Source organism: Brassica napus, chromosome C5 (assembly GCF_020379485.1).
Source record: "Brassica napus cultivar Da-Ae chromosome C5, Da-Ae, whole genome shotgun sequence".
NCBI lineage: Eukaryota > Viridiplantae > Streptophyta > Magnoliopsida > Brassicales > Brassicaceae > Brassica > Brassica napus.
The window spans coordinates 22,201,697-22,221,020 of NC_063448.1; the positions used below are offsets into that span (position 1 = coordinate 22,201,697).

Here is a 19,324-nt window from a genome sequence, read left to right on the forward strand (position 1 = left end):
GAATTGGAGAATGATAATATACGATAAATATGTCATGAGCAATAATATTTGATCAATGAATAAAATTCAAGTGACACATATTTTCAAGCGAGTAATGAGGGAGCAATATGCATCGTGGGGTAAATAATAGCACATGTTAAGCAATGAAATGTAATAACTAACGGGTTAATGGAATCAAACTCGCACAAAGCTTATTAAATCTAGTTACTATAGGTTATAATTTATAAACAGTACAAGGAAATATGCTCAGCAATAAAACAACTATGCTAATTAATTATGGAAAGTCTCTCGTATAATATAAGTTTTAGGGTTTTCTTCTCATTCTCCTTCTTTTCACCAAGCTTCCCTTCAATGGCCAACACAAACCAACCCGTCCGGGTACACACTTCTTCTCGTCTCTCAATCTCTCTGTGCCATTTTTTTATGTTGCTTATGGTTCTTTGTGTAACTCTTTTTTTGTTTTGCAGGCTTGCGTAATAAAAGTCGATTTAAAGTGTTGTTCCGGTTGCCTAAACAGAGCAAAAACAAAGCTACAGAGTCTCCCCGGTAATAAAAGAAAATCGATATAACATTTCCAACATAAGATGTTCTATTTCTAAAACACCTTTTGTTTCCTACTGGATGGATATACAGGCGTGACCGCAGCGGAGTATAACGTAAAAAAAGGGCTCATGACAGTCACAGGCGACGTCGACCCTATGACTCTCGTTCATAAACTTACAAAACCGAAAAGAAAAACAGAGCTTGTGTCTGTAAATTACATGCCTGATGAAGATCTCACCAGTGATCATGAAGATGAAGATGAAGATGAAGATGGAGATGAGGATGAAGACGACACTTCTTCTTCTGATGACACTAGTTCAAATCCTGATCCTAGACCCATGGAACGTGCACCCCAAGTAAATACGAGGCCCACTATAAAGAAGAAGGAAAGGATGGTAAGAAAGTATCTTCTGTTAGGGTGTTTACGCAGCAAACCAAAGGTTGTTCAGCCTTTCCCATTGGCAAAGCGAATGTTCGGCTCAACAAGGTTTGGGAATGGTGGTTCTGATCATGGCGGCTATGGCAATGGTTTAGCCAATGCTAGGCGACCTCCACCTCCGTTTCATGGACCAATGAATCTACAACAACAATATCATATGATGATGCAACCACGACTACCTCCACCACAATTTCAATTTCAAATGAATGGAGCACCGCCAATGCATATGATCCAGCCGCAGTCAGGTCCACCACAAAATATACCATATCATTGGCAAATAGATCCACAATACAAAGCTATGTTCCCACAGCCACAGCCACTGAAACCTGATCCGAAAATGTTGGTCAACAATGGTATACATTACTCCAACAAGTGATTCCAACCGCTTTGAGTTATATATAGCCCACCTAAGGCTGCTACTACTTGTTCTGTTGATTGTGTACTTAGACGTTATTATTATACTAAGCAAACGAATGTTATTTTAGTGGTTTTTTTTTTTTTTTTTTTTTTTTTTTGCCGATTGCAGGCACGGAACATTGTTCAAAGTCTTAGGCCAAACCTTCTAGCAAAAAGAATTTTTAATATAACAAGAATCTGTCTGATTCATTCATAACCATACGGTTGAAACATAAAATTATGTATGTGACTTATTGCTAGACAGTAGACTCTATATATCTAGTTTAGTTTCTCTCGGAGGATACTTTGTCTTGAGATTTGTTTGTAGTGCATAATTTTATTCCCCCTCCTCCCCTTTGGAGGCTAATGGAAGAATCTGCCTGAGAAGCTCTCTCCACCACACCCATCATCCCGAGGTGGGAACCCGCTTACACAGTCATCAAGCTGTGGGGATTTCTCCTTTGTTGATGTTCAAGCAAAAGGATTTATTACAGAGTTTAGTTCTTAAAGCTACAAAACTAGAATAGAAACGCCGGTAGGAACAGTGGGTTTCTGTTGAAATGTCACAGGGTTTCCAAGCATATTCCTGTAATTATATTAACTAAAATGCAAACAAATAAGTGTTGTTGAAATGTAAAAGATGAATCCAAAAGTACAAGTAGTAGATAACACCATTAGGGATTAACCGGAAAAATAAGGAGGGAATAGGTACACCAATGGCTGTGCACTGCCGTCCGATACACAATGAGAGACTCATCACGAAGAAAAGTAAAAACCTTTAAAGAAGAGAGAGGTGCGTAGATCAAGAAAAGCAAAGCTTGTGTTCCTTGTGAGATAAGGAAGGTTACGACCTTAGGGAAAATAGGTCACATGTGATTATGTTGTCGAGCGAAGCAGAAGAGTTTCCAGCACCAAGGACCGGAACCAGATTGAATATAGGTTTTTTTTTTAATATAACTCCGAGACTCATCTCGTTAAGCACTCCTTTGAATGCAGTTTCAAAAATGTCGGATAACCTCTCTACGGACACACCAAGACTTGCCAAGAGAATGAATTTTCAGACAAGGTTTTGTCGAGAAGATATACACAGATTCTCGACACTCTCTCCAGTTGTTGTTCTTCATCTCCGGAAGGGTTCATGAAGCTTCCTCATCACTTGGGCAGAGATGGAGAGAACAGTCACGCATATTTTTCCCATCAACAACTCGTGTCATGGTGCCATTTCTCTGGCTTATATCCCCAACAACTGAAGTCTCCTTCACCCAATTGATCTTTCCTGGTTTCATCATCGGTCTTTTGGGGACAAGTGTATGCAAAGGAAAATAGGATCGATAAGACTTTGCCAAATCCAAGAAGGAAACAAACTTTTCATGAAGTTGGTTCCTCTCTGATTGCTTTGTGCGTGCTGAACAGAACACCACAATTGAGAATAGGTGATGAAGAGACTGAGCATCTGCTATTGCCTCACTGTTGGTCAATGCCTTGATTCAGCTCAGCTACTGCGCCTTCCTTTCGAAGATTCATCGTGGGAGGGTCAAGCCCTGAAGAACACCCTTGTGCAAAGTGGTCCAATGGTGCCCAGGAAGAGATGCTTTTGCTGTGGCCATTTGCTACTAAAACCTCAACGTAAGCTTTACCAGTTCTATTGTACTACGTGAAGGAACACGAAAAGGGCACTTCTCTTGTGTGATAAACTTCACATATGTCTCATTCGCCACAGAAAATTAGCTCATATCAGAAATGTACAGATGAATGTACAAAACTCTCTTGCCAGTTAAATCCATGTTTCAAAAGCTGTGATTCACTAGCTAGAATCTTCCAGCCAGCAGCAAAAGGAGAATGTGTTTTCTTTCCCGGTCTTTGATAAGTTAACTCTGGTTCTTGTATGCTCAACCACATCAACGGTTCCATTATCTAGTTGGCGAGTAGATTCTGGTGGGTTAGGGGTTAGGACCATCACCTTGTACCTCAAACACTAATTACCTTGCTCCTCCTCAAGGGAATTGAGTCTGGATTTCCCTTCTTTTGGATGAAGAACTCCAACAGGTGCAACAGAATCTGGAGAGTGTAGCACCACTTAAAATTCATCAAGCATTAGTGGGCAATCGAGAGTCAAAGTCTCATATTTTCTCCTCCTTCACCGCAAACATTACTTCCAATATCAGCTCTTTCAACTTCAAAAGATGTGGTTCCATGAAGGCTAAGTCTTTCCCTAAATGAAAAAGACTTTGAGGCAAAGTCTGGTCCTGTTTCCTTGCACAAAAGAAACAACAAGACCTAACCTTGAACAAATATACTCTTTCCACACGCAGGCGTTGTTGGTAGTCTGATGCAATGGCGCCAGAAGATACTGCAGTGATGGAAAGAAAGGAATCTCTGACTCTTAACAACACAAAATATATATCTTCCATGTCATCATCTGGAGTCATTTGGTAGCTAAGTTTCTGATGCCTGGAAGAACCTCGGATTCTCCTTCTGAACAATGGCACAATTCATGCATTCTGGTGGCCTACGTACAGATCATCAACCGGTAACAAGTTCGCCAATGCAACGATCTCGTGACCGTACTGGATACACTTCATCATAACATAGCCAGCTATCTTTGAATAAAATAACTTTTTCTTTTTTTTTTTTAACTTTGTTGGTTTATTTATTTACTAGTATTTTGGTCCGTGCTATGCACGAGCATTGCCATTACCATAAAAAATATTCCACATATAATTAGTAAATGATTTTTAATATTATACAAAATTAATTATATAAATTAAAATTTTGAAATTTAAAACTGCATAGTAAAATTAAATTTGTATATGAATATGATTTAGTATATAAACTGGTCAAACAGAACAAACCGATTAATTTAAATATAGTAGTATAATTATATGTAAATTATATAATATAAATAATAAGATATAAATAATTTATTTTATTGATATGATCTCCATACTTAAAATGCTGATTTTAGTTATTCAATTTTTTTTGGTTTTAAGTTAAAGGTTTTTTTCTTTTTTTTATCAAGTTAAATAAAATTTAAGTTTTTCGTTAACAAATATGTGTGCTACCATTTACTTATTTAATAATATAATGAATTACTATTTTTTATTTTTATTCTATTAAAATATTATTATTAACTAAAACTTATATTATTATTTCCTTAGCTTTCAACAACAATTCAGCTATCTCGCTATTTGTGGTAAATGAGCAAGTCGAACTTTCGTTCAGCTGTAATGGGATTGAAAACCGAGAATGAGCTGTGCGTCCTCCATCTAGTAACAGTGCTGCCATTCCACTTGAAGTTACATTCAAGACGATATCTCCAACTGAACGAATGTATGTTGATAGAGTTTTTCAAAGGAATGTCTTTCCTGTCCCACCAAATCCATTGACAAAGAACACACCACCAGAATTTGTTGTGACAGCTTTCATGATAGTATTATAAATATCCCTTTGTTCAGACGTCAATCTAGACTGTAATCTTTGATGTTCCTGAGCAAATGCGTCTCTGTCGTAACACAGCTCATCAGTTATCAATCTATTGACCATAGAAGGAATATTGCTGTTTGTGGGAAATGGCATTGAAGAGAAGTTTTCGAGAGTATTTCCACTGGAGCGTAACTGCTTTTCGATCTCCAACAAAGTTTGATTCTTTAGCTGATCATTTGACATTTCTAGTCCTGGAAAATTAAGGAATTAGAAAAATCAATAATACGTGTAGCAAATTATTTATAACAACTGTGAAACTTTTAGAATTTGGAAAATATTATGTCTTACAAAATACAAAAAAAAATATTGTACAAAACTAAATATGATATACGTCTAGTGTTTAGTATAAGTCATATATGTAATCTTCTAGAGATGTAACTTATTATATATTATTATTGTAAGGACAAACCTGGCCTCTGGAGGATTGCACGTTGCATATGTAAAATGTCATCAGAAAGTAAATGCCATGTTTCCGACCAAACATGTTCAGGTTGTGATAAAATTTCTGAAGCTAAAAGATAAACAAATATTCGACGTAAGTAAACACCTGACCTCCATTGACTTGCTTCCTTGATGGCTTCAATGTACTCCTTATCATCATCAAGTAAACCTAAAGCATAGCAAGCTTCCTTGTAGGTTGGATATGTAATTCCATCAACGGTACGTATATCTTCGTAGCATGTTGGTCCTTTAACTTTGTTCAAAAGAATCCTCAAGTAGAATCGTTGACCCGCGGATGGTGAAGTAGGATGGATTCTACCAACAGCTGAACTTCGTTGACGTGGAGTCCATTCTGGTTTCGACTTGTTCCATACAAAAAAGTAGGAGAACTGAATGTAAGTCAATTCCTTTGCATCAGAATTTTGACTACACATTTTCATAAACTCCAAAAATTGTGACGTTTGATTTTTCTCTTTTGTCAATACGTCATCAATATCTTCCTCGTCATCATAGGTGACATTATGTTCTCCAGGTAGATGGAAAGACAACCTTTGAATAGATGTGCTACTGTAATGTAGCTCAAACCCCAGTATTCTCCACATTCCTTCACATGGTGATATATACCTATTAAATAGTTAGAAAAAAATATGAGATATTTTACTCTTAAAATGTGAGATGGTATATAGAAGGTTAGTATTAAAAACTTACCGACAATCAATGAAACGCTTGATTTCATCTACTATATTTTGAGAAGTATTTTCAGAATTTCCTCCATTTGCTGACTCTTGCAGTAGTTTTGCAGTGACGCGGTCATTTCCTTTGTTGATGTATTTGAACAAATACTTGATGGCTCTTGATTGATTGCACCATTCCACATTGATATGAGCTTGATATTTGAGGAGTAGTTGTGGGTTATAAGGAATGATGTACCTGTTATCAATCTCAATCCCGTTTTTCTTCATTGATTTTCCATCATCTCTTCTTCTGTAAACTGGGAATCCTTCTTTATTAATGGAAGTATGAGGGGAAAAATCTTTAGGAAATCGCTTGGTACATTTTCCTTTCACCATACATGGCGAGTTTTGATTTGCTAACCCACAGGGACCATGAACCATTATATCTCTAACTATATCATATAATGCTGGATTAGATGCTTGATCTGGAATTTCAGCACATATAAACTTGTCTATGTCATATGTGGTAGGAAGCTTTGATCTCCGCTGTAAAAACAGCAATATATGAGCGTGCGGAAGTCCTCTTTTTGGAATTCAATTGTGTATATCACTGTTCATTTCAAAAGAATATCATTAGAATAAAATAAAACACAAAATATATGTTTGTTATAAGTATGTAATAGAATTTACATGCTGCTGATGGGCCAAAGAGGTTGTTGTTTTTTATATCGAAAATAAGACAATCCAACTTCATCTTAAACACCCGCGAAAGAATATCAGGTATGTTTTCTGTTTGTAAGCGTCGGGAACTTACATACCTTGTAATCTCAGGCCATTTAGGATTGCAAGTGAAGGTTATGAATAAATATGGATAGCCAAAATGTGAGCAAACGGCCATTGCATCCATATACTTTCATGCATGTATCTTGGACCTCCCACAAAAGTTGAAGGCAAGACAACCTTTCTTCCGCACATGGATGAATCTTTATTTCCAGTAGAAGCAAAATCTGAAATATTGTTGTAGTTGTCTGCACGCAAAGTTTTTGATTGAGCTTGAGATATCCAATTCTCTATGCTTCCATCATTGTGTATGCATCAACAATAAATTGCTGAAACAGCTTTCCAGAATACAATAGCATGTTGAAGTGGTTGCCACGTTCCATGAGCTTGTAAGGAAAAAATTCTTTCATGCTCACTCTAAACCTTGGGTTTGTTGATGTTGTCGTTGTTCTCTTTAGATGCAGATCAATATGGTAACCATCCTCTCCATATGGAAACAAAATTGGATATTGTAATTGAAGATATGCTGGGTGAAGTTCACTGATCCTTGCCAAATCTCTACTTTTTGTTTCCACCACAATATCTCTCTCCTCAAACTCTTCATCAATATCTCCAACCAAAAGTGCAGCAACTTCTGAGCAAGTGGGCATATTATATGTATTAGGATCTGTGGAACGTCCTGAAATTAATCTCATTTTGACATTCATAGATTCTAACGAATCTCCGAACCGTTCCTTTGCTGTCCGAAGGATCTTTGCGTATGGGTTGGACTCGTTTAGCATAATTTTGATTTCTTCCACAATATCATCCCTGAGTATTTTTATATCAGAAGTTGGTGTCGTTCTTTTTTAACTGCAAGTATGAATAAATGTTAGTAATGTAATTAAAAAAAAGATTAAAAAATTTAAAAATATGACGTATATGAAAATATATTATCTTATTTTGTAATATAAGAACAATTACATACCTGAATGCTGCGATTCTGTTTGCATTTTCATTGACCGTATCAAATATGTAAAGCTGTTGGAATTTGGGTCGTATGTCATCTAGAGGGAGTAAACTTCCAATCATGTGGTAATTCTGACCTAATAATCGGAAAACAGGAGGTCCACGCCCTTTGTTGATTGACGTGTCAACTTTTCCTCCCATAGAAGTGAATGAAAACATCGAGTTATAAGCGCGAATATTCTCTCGGTTTGCTTCGGGTGTCTCCGTTAAGTAGAAGATCGATCATAACTTGAGGCAGCTGAGGAGGTGAAGGAAGCTCTATCTTTCCATGCATACAACACATTGAGAATTCTGGAGGTGCTGAAACTCGTCTTTTATTGATACGCTCATTGTACCACATTAAAGCACCACAATGTTTGCATGGAATGTTGGATCGCCAAAGTCATCGTAATCTATGGAAAAAAAAAGTTATTATGTTGAATCTTGATATGTTTTTACTATATAACATGAAAATGATTAGTTGTTTAGGGTTTTAACAGAGCATCTTTGTTTGGGAGTTGCACATGACTCAATAGAGAAAAACAAACGTTTAGAGATTATAATAAAAATTAAAGCCAGCTGATCTAAGAATAAATAACAATTGATAATAAATAATTACATACATAAACCTAGAAAAGAAACACAATATAAGATGTTTTCAAACTTGAAGTAGACAAAAGCATTAGACCTAAGAAACATGTACATAAAAAGAAGAGGTCGTAGATTTTGTGAAACTAAAAACCAGAGAAGATAAATCATCAGTTTTTCTCCTTTTTTGGAATTATATTTGCTGCTTTTCTCTGCTTTGTAGATGAAGGTTTTGCAAAATCATCTTTAGTCACATGCCCAACTTTTGGTTTTGATTTCGTTGATGAAAGTTGTCCAGCTTCTTCAGCTAAAAGTGAAACATCTCCTTTAAGTTTCTTTGAAGAAAGTTGTGGCACACAATCCTCAATTCCTAACGTACTTGCTCGCTTTTTGGTTGGAGTTGATGTTGATTCTGTGGAAGCACTTATCGAAGTGTTAGACTCTTCGAAAACATCATTGACCTGGAAAAATATCAATAAAAAACATTTATTCACAGCTGAGAGTATACTATGAAAATCCTACACAACAAAAAAGGACAAATTTTATTGTAAGTGTTCCCTATTTACGTATCCAGAGATAGAGTTTTTTTTCAAAACTCATTGTTAACTGTTAAAAAATTGGTTTTTAAAAAAGGTAAAAAGCATAAATATAAGTTCAAGTGGAATAAGAATACCAAGCTCAGAGTGGTTTTGGTGGAGTTTGAGAAATGAGGACCAATCGCAGGAATGTCAGTCTACATAGAAAATTTGTAAAACTACTAAGAATAACAACAACAAAAAATTCTGAGAATTATTTCAAAACATGATACTTTAGAGTTTTTCTCATTTTTACCTCATTGGCATCATCACTATGAAATCGTAAAATTTTAACATGGTCATCCGTCACGTTAACTACTTTAAAAGTAGATGGTGTGTAATTCTTGGATGTTTCAGGTTTGTTAACTGTGAAGACGAACTTCCGACCCTCTAAAGCTAGAAGTTCTCTAGGGAATTCATTCCCACTGTTGAACTGCAAAAATACATAAAATAAATAAATAAGTTTAGATATTGAGATGAATAAAAGATCTATTTTACCTGAACTTGTTGCTCCAACAACTCATATGCCGATTTGTGAATTAGTTGAATGACTTCCCTGTCAAACATTACAAAAGAAGTGGTTCCTGTATGATCCAAGACTTTACAATGAACCTGATATCTGTGAAAATAAATTATAGTTTAGCATACTGACAACAAAAAAAAGATGATATACTTGCTTAATGACAAACCTTATTTTTGTAGAACAAACAATTGTCTCGCATCCGTCACATGAGAACTTATCCATTTCTATTTCTTCAGTTTCAGGGTTTAAGTAGGGGTTTACTTTCTTGGCACATCCTGGACAGCCAAGATACCACCAAGGAGCCTCAATTTTAAGTGCACATATTGTTGCATATATACAACACCTTGTTTCCTTCAGATAAAGAGAAAATTTAAATGAAATTGCTGCATATGTAACTGATTTAAAAACTTGATGAAAGAGTACAAAATACAACTTACCTCATATGATGTTAACAGCTGAGAAATTGTTTTGCGATTGTCAAATGGAATATGATCCGAAGAAACTTGGGTACAATTTGACAAAGTCAAAAGGGAGCCAGATGATGTTGTCGACATAACATCTTTTGACATTCTAGTATAGTAAAGTAATATCAGAAATCAGAAATAGAAAATTATAATAGAATATGAATAAAAAATAAACCGAACTACTTACTTTTCTTTGAATTTATTTATCTCAGCAATGTCAGAATTAATGAACAACTTTGTTGAAGCTTTCCCACTTTGGATCGTGAGTTTTCCTTCAAAAACAAATGACAGACATTAATATTTGTCTGTTTTAATAAAAGTATAGTAATATGAACAGATTTACCATTATAAATATTAATTCTCATAAGACTGCAAAGCAGAACTATAGCTCCACCAAAAAAGGATTGAACATAGGAATGTATGTCTTCAGCATATTTTTCCCAAAATACACAATTAATGATTGAATCACTACAAAAAAAAACATGTTTTAAAAAACGGTCAATATCAATACACTTTAAAAAGCATAGTTACAAATTTCAAGAAAACTTACCCACAATCCTTGAGTTGAAGATTTAAAATTTTACATGGAGCATTACGAACTGTAATTTCTTTCAGATCGCAAGGTCCAACAATTTCTCCAATTACATCTGTGGAAGCAAAAAAGATTTCATAAATACATGAAACAAAATCTAAACCATTATATATAACTGTCGGTTAAATCACATACCTACAAAAACTTTCTCATCATGCTTTTGTGAAAGAAGGTCATCAAAAGATATGCAATTAAAACGAAGTGAATCGTTTGGAATCTCCTCGCAATTCTTCTTAACGTGTGTTGACCAAGTGAAAAATATCTTGAAAGGATGTGGTGTTCCTCTGTAATTCCCGAGATTAGGAGACAACTTAAAGTTCATCAGAATACAACATTTTCCTTCTCCCAAATCGTCCTTGAACTTAGATATCAGTTTTCTTCTAATGCAAGCTTGTATACGATCTCCCTGTTAGAACATGATAGAACCATTATCAGAAGCATATAAACATAAACAACTCAGGATTCTATTATGTACCTTATCATCCAAAAGTATTAAATCGATTCCACCAACATCTCCAGGCTTAACGCCATTCTAAAATCGCAACATACGGACTACTCGAACCTTAATTTTCCAGATTTCGTTTTCAAAATATGGCTTTAACTGAGCAACAGGAGTGAAGGCAAGCTTCATCTTGCTCATAGCTAGAACAATACCTGGAAACAATTAAGATTAGAGTCGGCAATTTGATATAGGAAAAAATGGGGAAAGAAATTCAAGATTGCAGATTATAAAATCAGAAAAATCCAAAAGTCATTATACCTTTTGCTAAAAGGATAGTGGGTTTTTTTTCCAGCTATAGGTTTTCATATTTGTATATATAAGAGAGGTAGTTGATGATAGAGTATCAGATCGTGAAGTTGATGGCTTGATTTACGGAATAGTGGGAAAGAAGGTGAAAGATATTGTGCTTGAAGAAAAAAAAAAAAAATTAAGAAATAGTTTTAGTGGAGAAAAGTTGTACTCAGATTTCCAAACTAAAAAAAAGGAGTTGTGACGTGTATTGAACAAATTATATCTTATTGGGTTTATGACAAAATCAAAGTTGTATACGGTTACATATTTTTCATTTTCTTTTTTTGTTTTTAAAGTAAACAATTTTTTCAAAAAAAAAAAATCTTAAAAGATAGGTGTCAATCACAGAAATGTCAATTGAGTTCTGCTTTAGTGTATAAAAGATTTGGTCTTTTTAATAAAAAAAATCAAAAAAGGCTGATCGGGAAATTGAAACCCTAAATGGAGCACATCTTTCAATTGAAAGAAAGCAACCAACCCTGAGCGAAGAGGGGGGAGATCTGAAAAAATGCTAGGTGGACTGTACGGAGATCTTCCTCCGCCGTCAGATGATGACAAACCCAGCGGAAACTCCGTCTGGTCCAGCAGTACCAAGATGGCTCCACCCACGCTCCGCAAGCCACCGGCTTTCGCTCCGACGCAAACAATCCTCAGACCTCAAAACAAGCCCAAGCCTATCCCCTCGCAGTACAAGCCTCCTCCTCCCAGTCGGCACCATCGCAGCCGGCATTGGTTGGTGTGACCTCATCGGTGATTGAAGAGTACGATCCAGCGAGACCCAACGACTACGAGGAGTGCCGGAGGGAGAAGAAGAGGAAAGCTGAGATGAAGCGAGAGCTGGACAAGAGGCGACACGAGGAGAAGCGAGAAACAGAGCCTCCTCCTCCGCTGAACATCTCCGGGGAGGAAGCGTGGAAGAGACGTGGTGGCAGATCGCGATCAGCCTCCTCCTCCTCCTCTCCTCCGCCGGAGACGTCTCCGAGTGGGCAGATGACGGCAGCGGAGAGGATGATGGCGAAGATGGGATGGAAGCAAGGACAAGGGCTTGGGAAGTCAGAGCAAGGGATCACCACTCCCTTGATGGCTAAGAAGACTGACCGTAGAGCTGGCGTCATTGTGAATGCTAGTGAGAATAAGGTCAAGAGTGTCAGTATCAGTGGAGAACCAACCAGAGTCTTGCTTCTTATAAACATGGTTTCTCTCTTCAATGCATCTCTCTCTCTCTCTCTCTTTATGCATTCTTTACACTTTAGAGTTGATTCTTGTCTTAGGATTAGAACACACTTTACTACAATGATTTACAACGGTCTGCTAGAATTTTGGGTGAGAATGATAGGCTTTTAGCATTTGTTGTGGTTTTTTTTTTTATTAAACACAGTTACTTCAAAACAGTTTGTTGGACGCATGTTAGCATTTGATGTTAGATCAACAAAATACCAACCTTTGCTTGATTGAATGTGACGGCGCTCTGGAAAAACTGTTTAGTATTGAAAAGGAAACTGATTAATTATTGGCTGCTTTGGTGATACTTTGATTCTTTTAAACTACGTAGTGAGATGAAAAAAGATTTGGCTTTTTAGCAAGATGTTGGTGGAGCTTGTAGCTCGTAGTTTACTTATGTTAATGTTAAACCTATAGTGAACTGTTGGGTTGGTATAGAGTGTAGATCGCATTTTCTTTGGAAACAACGTTTCAGATGCATAATTTAGTTACAGTATCTTCCCCTCGGGTAGTCACTAGTCAACTAGGCGTTTGTGACCATGACTAACTTGATCCCTCAGGCATGGGTTGCCAAATACTGGGAGAGTTCACGAATGAAACTTGAGACTTAGCATGTGTTTTGAAGGAGATTTTATTGGTTTTAGGATATTGTAGCCAATTGTCACATCTTTTTCTTAGTTGTGAAAAACGTTTCTTGTGTCTATGTCATATCATTTTTAGTATGTGAATGCATCTTCATATCGATTGTTTGTGATTCGTTGGCATCACCCCTGTGGATTCTTATTTGTTGTTCACCATATGAGCAAGTACTTGTTGCAGAGATCTTATCTTTCTTTTCTTATGTGTTTGCGCTCTGCAATTTTGGATTGATATTTTCTCTGTGCCTTCAAAGGTTGGACCAGGAGAAGTAGATGATGAGCTAGAAGAGGAGGTGGGATCAGAGTGTGGCAAATACGGAACAGTGACTCGTGTACTGATATTCGAGATCACTGAAGCCAACTTCCCTACACACGAAGCAGTAAGAATCTTTGTTCAGTTTTCAAGACCCGAGGAAACAACTAAAGCCCTTGTGGACCTGGATGGGAGATTCTTTGGAGGCAGGACCGTGCGTGCAACATTCTACGATGAAGTGAAATTCAGCAAGAACGAGTTGGCTCCAGTACCAGGTGAAATCCCTGGCTATTAAATTAACGAACTCTCTCAAGAAAAGCAGGGAAGACACTGCTTGTTCTCTATAAGAATCTTTGATAGAATAAAGATTGATGTTTTTCTAGTATTATTTGTAAAGTACACTTGAGATCAAGAAGGTGTTCCCTTTCTCATTCAAACACCGTTTCCCCGATTATTACTAGATTGCTTATTGCAGGAGGAGCCCATAGAATTCGATTCTTTTTTTTTTTTACTTGACATCAAAAACTACAAGCTACTAATTAGACTAATCAGGTCGGGTCAACCCGATTCGAGCTAGTAAAAATTGGGCTACGTTCTGATCAGATTCTATTGAAGCTTGGTCCATAAAGCCTGCTTTTTTGGAGAAGAATCTTATTTTCGTAGCAGTAGGCCCAAATTTGATATCAGGCAAAAAAGTGGACAAGCTTTTACTGAGAGCAACTGAAAAAGGTTCTATAGTAAATAACCAAACAATTTTTTTGTCTGGTTAAATGACTTTCAATAGTAACTGAACAAATGGAAAAATAATCTGCGTGATGAACAAAACAAAAGCTGACAATTTAAGTAATTAATATACTAATAAAATAAATTATTTTAAATGTTTCAAAAATTAAAAAGTGATGTCAAAAAAATAAAATATATGGTTGATTAAATTGATATTTCCTTTGCACTCGTTTGAATATTTAAAATATTTTATTTCTTTAACAATTTAATAATATATGCATCATACATAGATAATCCATCAATTACCCTAACTCCTCCAAATCGTCAATAGATTCTTCAATTTCTCAACTTATCAAATGATGTAACCTCTCGATCGTTTTAGCTCTAACCATCACACAACGACTCCACGAGATCTGTTATCATTTACACCTATATGGGCCATATGAATAATATGATTATGTACTTTCACCATTATATTTCTTCTTTCAAAAAAATATTATTATGTATGTCAATATATATAATCGTTTTGCAACTATGAAAACCTTTGTCATTCAAAGATATAAACAACATCCACATCATTGTACGAATTAATTTGTCCATTTTTTTTTATCACGTATATACCGCTTTGAAGTTAAAACCACAATGTCTCAACAAACCTGCAGCAAACGGACCATCCCTTAGCTTAGCTATATCACTCAAAAGTATTGCTGGTTTTGGTGCTGCACAAAATTCAATGCCCTAAAGCCCTCAATCATCAACCCTACATTTACATTTTCAACATCATATAAACACTTCATTTTAAAGTTCAAATATACAAATTATTTCGGACCTATCAAACCCCCTTTATGTGCATTTACACACTTTCACTGTCTTGGTATCTCCCCTTCATAATAATTACAACAACTACCAGAAAACACAAACAATACAAAACGAAAGAAACAACAGCAGTGATAAGAGAACACAGAAAGGAACTACATGCAGAAACCTGAAACTAAATTGAATGGGTCAAATCAACTAAAATGAAATCAAATGGGTCAAACTGACATTTATCCAATTAGATACCACTGCATAACCCAGCAGTTCTTGTTACTGCTTACCCCAAAACTGCTGAAAGTATTACACTAGTTTAAAAATCTCTGAGTGTTTTAAATTTATTTTTTAATTATTTCATCCTGAGATTCGAGTATTGTGACAGAAAAGACAAAACACAAAAAGACAACACACAAAAATGCTTTATATTGGAGATCCTATAAAGGTGTTACTTGCTTTATGCATATAATTGCATTTATTGAACAAGCTATCTAGCTATTACCTCCCTAATTTTCAATCTGTAAAGAAAAAGTCATCTTCACGATTGGTTCCACCGTATAGGACTCGTTTATTTATTTATCTTTCTGCCGACTTATAACCAAGTACGTGATACGAGTCACAAGAAGCGAAGTTGAATATTTCTTGGTCAAAATTAAAGTGAAGAATAGTTGGAGCAAACACGTAAAACTGAGTTGCATGCACCCAAACTAGATCTTAGACACATCAACTAGGCTTTCCACCAGGGTTTAGGGGCCAAACAACTTACTCCAAATGCAGAAAAGCTATTACATTAAACCATCAACGTACCAACCTAGCCTACAGAGCCAAATTCAATAATTTTCCAAATTTGAAAAACAAGAAATATACACACACATATATATATATTTGCTCTATTGTCATTGCTAGAGGGTCCCACTGACCCAGAATTTAAACTACGCCTGCATGCGCATATCCCTATGTTCATGCTCATGCATCGCTGGATGATGTTATTCGTGGATGTATTTTAGGTAATTTGGTCCAGTAAAGAGCAGATATATATTAGTACTTTTTTTTTGCTAAAAGATACTCCATTTGTTTCCGAAATAAAGATTTTCTAGAATATTCAAACATATTAAAAAAACAATTATTTTTTTACAATTGAATTTATTATTTATTTTACTATACATTTAACAATAAATATCAACCAATAGTATTCAACCAATTCAAATATTTTCAATTAATGTTTTTTAAAAGTATATAATTTTTCAATATTAACTATTAAAAGTACTTTAAAATTTTAGAAAACAAATAATAAATCTAGAAAATCCTACTTTCTGAAACAGAGGTAGTATATATTACTTCCGGTTAATATTAATATGTTTCAAGTTTCTTACATGTTTGATTTTTCAGAAACAAAATAATAAAAAAAATTAACAAATAATTTTAAAATATATATATATATATATATCTAAATTCACGTTGTCCTTTACTCGTATCGTGTTAAACAGTAGATTTTCAAAAGTCGTTGTCAAACAAATTACATTGGAAATATGCATATACAGTGTTTATTTATTCAGATTTTATCTCAGCATATACACAGAAGAAGTATAAGAAAACAAAATGATGAATATTTTGCAGGGTCCGTGTATATATTTAATATTTACTACACACGAGCTTTCTGAGTTTTCTTGATTCTGTGGGTAGGAGGATTAAATTTGCTCGTGGGAGGCTGACATCAGCAATATTGACTTATAGAATCGGTAAGAGCAACTCCAATGGTGTTACCCACCATTGGAGTCCTTAGCTATATAATATATATTTTTTTGCTTTTTAAATAGTTAAGGACTTTTCTCTAAAATATATGTGCAATGGTGTTACCCAATATGAAATCCTTAAGAAAAAAAATATTAAATTTGTAAAACCTTAAAAGTAAGAAGATTAAGGTTGTTGAAACTTACAAAGCAATTCATCATCATCACTGCTCTCACAATCTTCATCAACAAACTATAAAAATAAAGAGGAAAGATTATCAATCAGAGTGGCTTAAGCTAAACAACAATAGAAAGAACCAAAGCAATTCTGAAAAAGCACTTACTGCACTCTCATCATCAGGCTGTCTCAGCTGCAAAAAAGAAGCAAAAATAGAGATTCTATAGTTAGAAACAACTTATGACCAAGGAGATGAGAATACTTTAGATTTTTATATGCCTTTCTCAAAGGAGACTAGAGAAAACTAAGATCACTTGTATGCACAATAAGTTTGTAACGACTTACAGTTGACCTCCTCATCCTCATCACACCATTTGTTCCAGACTACTTTGATGTAAGAGGTTCCAGTTTGTAACGTTCTTCCTATACTCCTGCATCATACATAGCATAGGAATAACTTGTAAAAACAAGTATGTGCTAGTTCTTATGATTTAAAGAGAGAAGAAATGGGCACTTACTGGCACAACCTTCCCATATAGCTCCAAGCTGAACTCGAAGAGCTTGCCTAGGGTGCCAAGAGCAGAGAAAGTGAATAGGCCCTGAGGCTCACATTTGACTGAAATGTCCTTTGCATCAGGTAAGGCGACGGTTAGGTAAACCTTATCAGACCGCTGAGCCCAAAGAACCTCCGGGTTATGACTGCACACATGACAAAACAACCTCATAACTATACTGTGTTGCCACCTAATTACACAAGAAATCCATCACCAAAAAAAAAAAAATTATAAATTCTCCGTGATGAGTTTCAAGAAACACTGAAGTACATCAAAATGCAAACATTGAAAAGGATTGTATCAATCAAGTGAAAGATGATTCCTTTGTAAATAAATCATTATAAAAACAAGTTCTAAGATTTGTGAAATAACCTTCTACACGTCACAAAGCATGATACAATTTCTCTGTAACTGAACGATCACAAGATTCGAGCTTTTCCTCTGGGAACTTAACTCTTAGCTCTTAACCACTATACATACATGAAAGTGATCTTCTATTGCAAAACCCACTAGTAAACTAACTAAAAGATGATAACTTTATAATCTTAGATCACAAAATCACACGAAACCTTTTTTGTGGATTATACACCAACCAGACTGAATCACACGTACCTCATGTCTTACTGATCGGAACTGTAAACGGCGGATGTAAGAGCGTCGATCAAGCTCAAGCGAAGAAGACAGAGACAGAGAGTGAACTCAACGAGTCTTTTAGGGTAATAAATGGACCAATCAAAGTGTGCCAGCACGATAAGGACTTCCGTATTTTTATCCTTAATTAAGGATCATCCTTAACTTTACCCTCCTCTTTTATTATTTCTTTAATCAAAAAGCATTAAGGATTTTTATAAGGATTGCCTGATTTATACCGTTGTACATGCTCTAAGGCATTTCCTTACATAATGCCAGATCTGTCCCAAACAGAATCACTTGTGTCTTTTCACCCTTCTCTTTTCTCTGTACCACCACACGAAATTCAAAACCTATTTTGTCACAATCGTTTTACATGAGCCCACCACACATTCATTTTTTCATCCCTTAGCGGTCAAATCACCGCCCCACATTAACTATTAGCTCGTTATAGGTAGCTGAGTCTAGCTCCGGTTTTTATTTTAATAGTTTTACAGTTTGATTATTATTATGTTTATTTTTTTTTCTAAATTGTAAATTTCATATTAACAAAAAAAAAAAATCTACAATGAAACTTTAGTTCTAAACCATCTTGACAAAAAAAAAGAAAAAACAAGATGGATCAAGGATAATAATTCTAACAACAACTAGATTAACGCAACTAAAGAGACATGAGAGAGCTGAAGTGTTTACGCTCCCTCTTGGCGGAGATTATTTTTCTTACTTCCCTATCAATTCCAGAGAACACTGAAGCCGCAAGGATAGATATTTGGTTATGAAGTCTAACAACAGTTTGATTATGACGAGTAACATCCCGTAAATATATATATGCTTCGGTTTCATGGGTTATAAGAGAGTAACGGTTTGGTTACGCTTTGTTTGGATATAGAGATATGACCAAGCACTAAGCACTTGGGGAGTGCTTATGTTGAATGAGGCTCAAATACACTGACAAGTTACAACCACAAACTACACCAAACATTTAGAAATTAGAAGCTCCAAAACACTTGCTATGCTTATTGAGAAAGCTGTGACAAATGGTAGGCGCAGCCTTGGTTATATAATACCAGACTAATGGATGTGTAACTGTTATAAACAACAACAACAACAACAAATTAAAATGAGAATGTACTGTGAAATCATGAAATGGAAATGGGATCATTGATATGTATCTGCATAACTGTGTACTCCAAATAGTATATCAAACGATAACGAATACAATATTTGTTTTGTATGTTTAATAATTTGCAGTCAAAACTTCAAGTTGTATACTAAAATATAGTAGTACAATATTTTGTTTTGTATGTTT

The 19,324-nt window shown here is 35.4% G+C and overlaps 3 protein-coding genes and 3 pseudogenes across 3 annotated transcripts; 2 read left to right on the plus strand and 4 right to left on the minus strand.

The window, feature by feature from the left end:
• Positions 1-351: 351 nt before the first annotated feature.
• LOC106408859 lies at positions 352-1,755 on the plus strand. The gene is made up of 3 exons (XM_048757314.1): positions 352-378; positions 468-546; positions 634-1,755. Exons 1-3 carry the CDS (start codon positions 352-354, stop codon positions 1,356-1,358), a joined length of 831 nt encoding a protein of 276 aa, XP_048613271.1. The 3' UTR covers positions 1,359-1,755.
• An 8-nt stretch (positions 1,756-1,763) lies between these two features.
• On the minus strand, positions 1,764-4,029 carry LOC106408857 (annotated as a pseudogene).
• A 697-nt stretch (positions 4,030-4,726) lies between these two features.
• LOC106408856 lies at positions 4,727-6,264 on the minus strand. The gene is made up of 3 exons (XM_013849547.2): positions 6,011-6,264; positions 5,409-5,926; positions 4,727-5,052 (listed from the first exon to the last, which is right to left on the minus strand). The coding sequence occupies exons 1-3, from the start codon at positions 6,262-6,264 to the stop codon at positions 4,727-4,729; spliced, it is 1,098 nt and encodes a 365-aa protein (XP_013705001.2).
• Positions 6,265-8,328: 2,064 nt separating this feature from the next.
• Positions 8,329-11,482, minus strand: LOC106454674 (replication protein A 70 kDa DNA-binding subunit C-like). Its single transcript, XM_048757052.1, has 9 exons — positions 10,961-11,482; positions 10,621-10,891; positions 10,444-10,540; positions 10,237-10,361; positions 10,081-10,165; positions 9,867-9,999; positions 9,596-9,780; positions 9,405-9,525; positions 8,329-9,339 (listed from the first exon to the last, which is right to left on the minus strand). Exons 2-9 carry the CDS (start codon positions 10,805-10,807, stop codon positions 9,121-9,123), a joined length of 1,152 nt encoding a protein of 383 aa, XP_048613009.1. The 5' UTR covers positions 10,808-10,891; positions 10,961-11,482; the 3' UTR covers positions 8,329-9,120.
• Positions 11,483-11,639: 157 nt separating this feature from the next.
• On the plus strand, positions 11,640-13,827 carry LOC106407150 (annotated as a pseudogene).
• A 2,861-nt stretch (positions 13,828-16,688) lies between these two features.
• Positions 16,689-18,285, minus strand: LOC125586996 (annotated as a pseudogene).
• Positions 18,286-19,324: the final 1,039 nt, after the last annotated feature.

What these genes read in the sequence shown, in the direction of transcription:
- LOC106454674 (XM_048757052.1), bottom strand. Translation starts at nt 10,807, where the DNA reads ATGAACTTTAAGTTGTCTCCTAATCTCGGGAATTACAGAGGAACACCA. An exon ending in CTTCAACTCAAGGATTGTGG is followed by an intron (nt 10,362 to 10,443) that starts GTAAGTTTTCTT and finishes TTTTTTTTGTAG; the next exon opens with TGATTCAATCATTAATTGTG. An exon ending in AGCTGTTAACATCATATGAG is followed by an intron (nt 9,781 to 9,866) that starts GTAAGTTGTATT and finishes CTTTATCTGAAG; the next exon opens with GAAACAAGGTGTTGTATATA.
- LOC106408856 (XM_013849547.2), bottom strand. Translation starts at nt 6,264, where the DNA reads ATGAAGAAAAACGGGATTGAGATTGATAACAGGTACATCATTCCTTAT. An exon ending in AAGCGTTTCATTGATTGTCG is followed by an intron (nt 5,927 to 6,010) that starts GTAAGTTTTTAA and finishes ACTATTTAATAG; the next exon opens with GTATATATCACCATGTGAAG. An exon ending in AGCAAGTCAATGGAGGTCAG is followed by an intron (nt 5,053 to 5,408) that starts GTGTTTACTTAC and finishes TTAATTTTCCAG; the next exon opens with GACTAGAAATGTCAAATGAT.
- LOC106408859 (XM_048757314.1), top strand. Translation starts at nt 352, where the DNA reads ATGGCCAACACAAACCAACCCGTCCGG. An exon ending in ACACAAACCAACCCGTCCGG is followed by an intron (nt 379 to 467) that starts GTACACACTTCT and finishes TTTGTTTTGCAG; the next exon opens with GCTTGCGTAATAAAAGTCGA. An exon ending in AAAGCTACAGAGTCTCCCCG is followed by an intron (nt 547 to 633) that starts GTAATAAAAGAA and finishes ATGGATATACAG; the next exon opens with GCGTGACCGCAGCGGAGTAT.